This window comes from Tachysurus fulvidraco, chromosome 4 (genome assembly GCF_022655615.1).
Source record: "Tachysurus fulvidraco isolate hzauxx_2018 chromosome 4, HZAU_PFXX_2.0, whole genome shotgun sequence".
NCBI classification, from domain to species: Eukaryota; Metazoa; Chordata; class Actinopteri; order Siluriformes; family Bagridae; genus Tachysurus; species Tachysurus fulvidraco.
Genome location: NC_062521.1, coordinates 25,192,774 through 25,198,773, shown reverse-complemented (window position 1 = coordinate 25,198,773; position 6,000 = coordinate 25,192,774). Strand labels below are relative to the sequence as shown.

The following is a 6,000-nucleotide window of genomic DNA, read 5'->3' as shown; positions in this document are numbered from 1 at the left end:
CTCTGCATAAACTTAATGTAACTCTCAATAAAAGCCTTTGATAATTATGAAATGTTTGACCATCTGAACAAAAAAAAAAACGATCTAAAACCCCCTTTTTTAATGTCATTCTCAAAACGTTTGGCCACCCTTGTCATTGTACAGAACATGTGTTCAATCTGTTGACACTTTCTCCATCTCAGATATCATCTCACGTGTCAGACCTCGCTCGTGTTGAGTCACTTTAGTTGTTTAAATCCGCTCCCGAGCGTGATTAGCGTTGACGCTTTGACGAACATTTACGGCATTTAGCAGACACTCTTATCCAAAGTGACTTATATTTCAGTTTATACTCCTGAGCACTTGAGGGTTAAGGGCCTTGCTCAGGGGCCCTGCAGTGGCAACTTGGTGGATCTGGGATTCGAACCAATGACCTTCCGATCAGTAGTCAAACATCTTGAAACCACATGAAACGAACGAACCTCACGAAAGGAAGTAAACACATCCGAGTTTGATTTAAACAGACCGAACGCACAAAACACTTCCTAAAACAATGGTGTGAAGTTGGGTAGAATTTTATTTATTTATTTATTTATTTATTTATTTATTTATTTATTTATTTATTTATTTATTTATTTTTTAAAAAAGCTCCTTGACACCGACCACTTGTCCACTAAGTAACTGTTTCCAGAATTATTCACGAGTCGTGCCAAGCTCTCGTTCTTTTTGTCACTTTAACAAAGCTCTCTGATTAACTTTTGTCATAAAAGGGCCCGGGGCCAATTAGATTTGTGCCGGGGAAGCGTGCAGACGGGCAATCTGCCTCAAGCGACGAGCGGAGGAGGAGCGCGACTCAGCCGAGCTGTAAAGTTAATTTAAGGTCAATCACAAACTGTCTGCTTTGTCTGTGTGGAAAAAAAACAAAACACTCCGCGCTTAGCAGCTTGATTTGGAGTCAGAGCAGCACTAATCATTCCAAACAAAAAGCACCTCAACGAAATATTACGAAATATCTCCATCTCGCTACGCCATCCGGTGTTTCCATTTCCACCACTGCTTTCTTCATCCAGAACTTTTAAAGACACACGTCGGTTATCTTAACAAGCCGTGAGCCGCCGCTGCCCGAGGCTTTCACATGAGATTTCAATCGTAGCCGTGCTGCGGCCCAAAGAACTTGCGACATCCTGCAGCCTGGTGTAGCAGAGGACGTGTCCTCAAAGTCAGGACCAACAGGGCCGTAGTGACTGGAGGAACCCTTGAAGCCGGATGAACCGACGTGCTCGATTTCTCTTTCCCGCGTCCTGGTGAGGGACGAAGGCAGCACGATATCTGCAGCTTTCAATCTATCAGCCGCTTCGCTCTCGCTGTGGGAATAGCGGAGATGAATAAAGCCACGTTGTACCTTTTTATCTCCTTTTAAAGTGACATTACTGTCCTGCCTGCACCGGCGTGTCTGAAAAATGCTGCCCATTTCTAGAACGCTGCATTACGACAAAAAGAAAAAAAAAAGACAGAAACTTTTAGATTAGAATTTATGATGTGTCCCTGCTGGATTTTAAGTGTCTAACATCGCAGCCTCGCAGCTCCAGCGTCCTGAATTCACTCCTCAGCGCTGATTACTGTCTGTGTGGAGATTCAGATCTTCTGTGTCAGTGTATGGTGCCTTAAAATAGTCTACCATCCCACCAAGGGTGTATTCTGCTCATCCCTTCATCCCTTCATCCTCTCTTACTCAGGATTTCTTATAGAGTTGTTTTAAAATCTGTTTAGAAACTCGGCCGAAATATTGTCCAGCATCTTACCAGCATCATCTTGTGCTTTGTTTGTCGGATTTTATTATAATCTGCCAAAATCTGCCAATATTCATTCATTCATTCATTCATTCATTCATTCATTCATTCATTCATTTTCTACCGCTTATCCGAACTACTCAGGTCACAGGGAGCCTGTGCCTATCTCAGGTGTCATCGGGCATCAAGGCAGGATACACCCTGAACGGAGTGCCAACCCATCGCAGGGCACACACACACACACACACACTCATTCACTCACACACTCACACACTACGGACAATTTTCCAGAGATGCCAATCAACCTACCATGCATGTCTTTGGACCGGCGGAGGAAACCGGAGTACCCGGAGGAAACCCCCGAGGCACGGGGAGAACATGCAAACTCCACACACACAAGGCAGGGGTGGGAATTGAACCCCGACCCTTGAGGTGTGAGGCAAACGTGCTAGCCACCATGCCCCCCCCCCATCTGCCAATATAGTTCGCCATTATAATCTGCCAGTAGTGTTTTTCAGACATTATGGTTTTCACATCATTTTTTAACTTTCTGCCGTATTTCCGATGATCTCGTGCAGTTCATCAACAGATGTTCGATGGTTTTATACTCAGTGCATGTTCGACGCCTTTACAGTATCTGAACATCTGGAGCTGATGATGCCTAGATGTTTAGGGGGCTAGTTGTGGCTCAAGTTGTTAAGGCTATGCAATGTTAATCAGAGGATCAGGATTCAAGCCTCAGCACTGCCAAGAGGCCAGTGTTGGACCCTTGAGAAAGGTTCTTAACCCTCTCGGCACCAGTGGTGCTGTATCATAGCTGCCACTTTGCTCTGACCCCAATTTCCAAAATAGGGCTGTAACGTATATATGAGACCATGCATTGAACTCCACTTTACCACACATCTTACTGATAATCAGACATTCACTAAATCCCAGGGGTTTCGTTACCACAACCTAAAGTGGGCGTGTTTCAGGAGGTCTTGGAAAAACGCCCTCTTTCAAAATACTACGAAGGACAAAACAGTCATACAGGTAGATTTATTTTAGAAAACAAATAAACAACAAAAACTACGGTTAGGGTTAGGGTTAGGGTTAGATTATCAAATAGGCCACGCCTACCCGATGACGCAATATCTGTTACGCTGTACTGACATCCCTGGAAAGAAGCACCCTCTGTAATAGTAGGATGTTTATGTTTATGATTGAAAGCCCTGTATTCGGGGGATCTGCCATGAAAGTGCTTATGGGAATTGTATATACATGAATAAATAAATAGATAGATAGATAGATAGATAGATAGATAGATAGATAGATAGATAGATAGATAGATAGATAGATAGATAGATAGATAGATAGATAGATAATCATATTACACATCATGGTGTAAACTAATCAGCCAGTTAGCTATGAGAGCTAATTCATGCAGTGCTTATTAATTGATGGTCTGGATGAATTCGATGGACATGTTCTTCTCAAGGTTCTGTCTCAGGGGTTTCCTCCAGGTTCTCCGGTTTCCTCCATGAGTGTTGCGGTGTGTACCGTGTAGCGTCGTGTGTGTGCGAGGAATAAAATTTCAGCAGAGGTTTTTTATTATTATTCTGTAATCCTCATAACACATCCTGTATAGTGGATAGTGAAGCTTTGTGACACTCGTGTGCTTTTTTATTTCTATGCGAGTTCCCATTAGGTTAAGAAATGAAACATGGAGATAGATGGAAATGTGGTTTTTTTTTTTTATTTGTTTGCATCTCGACTGAACGGGCGATTTAACTTCACCGGAATCTCACGACGGTGTGTTTAATGATACGTTCGGGTTTAGCGTCTAAAGCGATCAGGAGAGCCGTCGCACTTAATCCTGACGGGTTTCTACCCTTTCAACACTCTATCACACTTCCTCTGAAAGCCCGGTATTATCTAAGGAGATCCGGTAACTTGGGCACGAGCGATACACAGCTTAATTAGCTCCTATAACGGTCCAGACCATTTAAAGCCAATCAATCAGAGTAATTGGTCTCTGTTTGCTTCCATGGCTGCAGTTCATCTTTCCTCATTTCCAGCAACTCACCTCTGAGACACCTCAGGATTCCCCCTTCACTGCAGAGGATTAGATAACTTATTAGTCTCTAATATGAGGAACACAGCAATCCGAGCGCCGTCGAAGCGAACGCTTTCGGATGTGGATATGGGCAGAGGTTGTACGGACCCTAACACACACACACGATTTAAGTAGTTTGTCTTTTGTTTTTCAGGACGGCAGATGATTCGGCTGCCGTGGGGACGGTGGTCGTGTCTCGCCTGAAGATGGGAGAGATTGAGGATGGCGGTGTGGATCACATTGCCATTGACGGACACCAGAAGGTACACACACACACACACGCACACACACACACACGCGCCGTTATGCTAAATGCAGAGGGTTGGGCTGTCACTTATACGTACCGGATTATCCTGTGTGTCAGCAGCTCACGAGCCACTGAGATCCGAGTATAAGCCCGTGTTGTGTGTATCAGTGTTAATCTGCTCTAAGAGGAAAGCTGTGTGTATGGAAGGTCGAGTAAAAAACGAGAGAAGCTTTATCTTCTGTTCAGCCGCGCTATGGGTTTGCTGCAGACTAAAAAGAGAAAAGCTGTATGTATCTGATATCAATCTTTAATATTTCTCTTAGAGAATATATGCATGAGAATTTTTACTGTGCCTTGAAATAAGGTGATGTTTGAGCACAGATGCTGGGTTGGAGCTGAATAGTTTCCTGGAATATTTCAGCTAGGTTTGGACGAGCAGATGTTAGAAGTCATGCAGCTAGAAGAAGAGAAGTATTGGGGGGGAAGGGGGGGGGGGTGTTTAAATAAAATATCCTAATAATATCCTGAATATTCTAATGTATATATTTGAATACCAGCAGACAGTCATGTAGATACAGGTTATTGTTATATTATCCAGGTTCTCTCCTCTCAAGTTTTGAAGACGGGCAAGGGTCATGATTGTGGACAATGTCCCGTCCAGAGACGAGCTGTTTCGTGTTGAGGTTTTGTTCAAACCGACCATCAAAAATACCCTCACTAATGATTTTTTTTTTTTATTGGTTGTTGCGTTAAATCTTGCCCAGATAATGCTATTTTCTGATTGGCTATTGTGTAGCCTCTTGTTTTTTGATTGGCTGATAAGTGTCAGGCTTGACCGAGAACTGAGACGCGCTTGATTCCTGCCCGGTTCCATAGAGACAGCGGTGCGGACTGATACATTTTGGACGCTGCGGCTTATTAAATATATGATAAATAGTACGTTTTACGTGACAAATACGATGTGTGGTGGGAGAGCATGAAAAAAACCCAAATGAGTGACTGTCACTCTAAATGCCTGACACTTGACAGCCCTGGTTATAACATTATAGCAAGAATTGAATGAATACAGTAATGACTCGTTGCTCCTGGTTACACAATGCACTCGGGTATATATTGTATAGATTAATACTTCTGGTGCCTAATAAAGTGTCGGTCTCTCTTTCTGTCTGTCTGTCTGTCTGTCTGTCTGTCTGTCTCTAGTTATAGAAAGGAAATGATTTCTAGTCCCACTCTCCAGTGTCCTCTAGATGAGGATGGGTTGAAATGTTCTGGTTCCTTTCAAGGTTTCTTCCTCATATCGTCTCAGGAAGTTTTTCCCTTATTCTAAAAGTTTATATTCCTCCAAAGCTGTCTATTGTTAATTAAATTGAACGGAATCGGATCGAGGTGGGCACGGTGGCTTAGTGGTTAGCATATTCGCCTCCAGGGTAGGGGTTCGATTCCCGTCTCTGCCATGTGTGTGTGGAGTTTGCATGTTCTCCTCGTGCCTCGGGGGTTTCCTCCGGGTACTCCGGTTTCCTCCCCCAGTCCAAAGACATGCATGGTAGGTTGATTGGAATCTCTGGAAAATTGTCCGTAGTGTGTGAGTGTGTGTGAGTGAATGAGAGTGTGTGTGTGCCCTGAGATGGGTTGGCACTCCGTCCAGGGTGTATCCTGCCTCGATGCCCATGACGCCTGAGATAGGCACAAGCTCCACGTGACCCGAGAAGTTTGGATAAGCGGTAGAAAATGAGTGAGTGAGTGAATCGGATCGAAGCGCATGTTAGATTCCGCTCTCATCAGCCAAAGATCAGGACTCTGAGGTGACAGGCTAACCAAAACAAGACAGATTAGAAAAGCTAGCATGTGATCAGGACAGGCACAAATGGTAGGATCAGAATTTTGCATCA

The 6,000-nt window shown here is 43.8% G+C and overlaps 1 protein-coding gene across 9 annotated transcripts in view; it reads left to right on the top strand.

Annotated features, from left to right (window-relative positions):
* inpp4b (inositol polyphosphate-4-phosphatase type II B) overlaps positions 1–6,000 on the top strand; it is a 294,006-nt gene that overhangs the window by 166,576 nt on the left and 121,430 nt on the right. For all 9 annotated transcript variants that reach the window (XM_027145915.2, XM_027145914.2, XM_047812844.1 and 6 more), the window contains one exon: positions 4,019–4,127. In XM_027145915.2, coding sequence (XP_027001716.2) covers positions 4,019–4,127 — 109 coding nt within the window. The remainder of the gene's footprint in view (positions 1–4,018; positions 4,128–6,000) is intronic.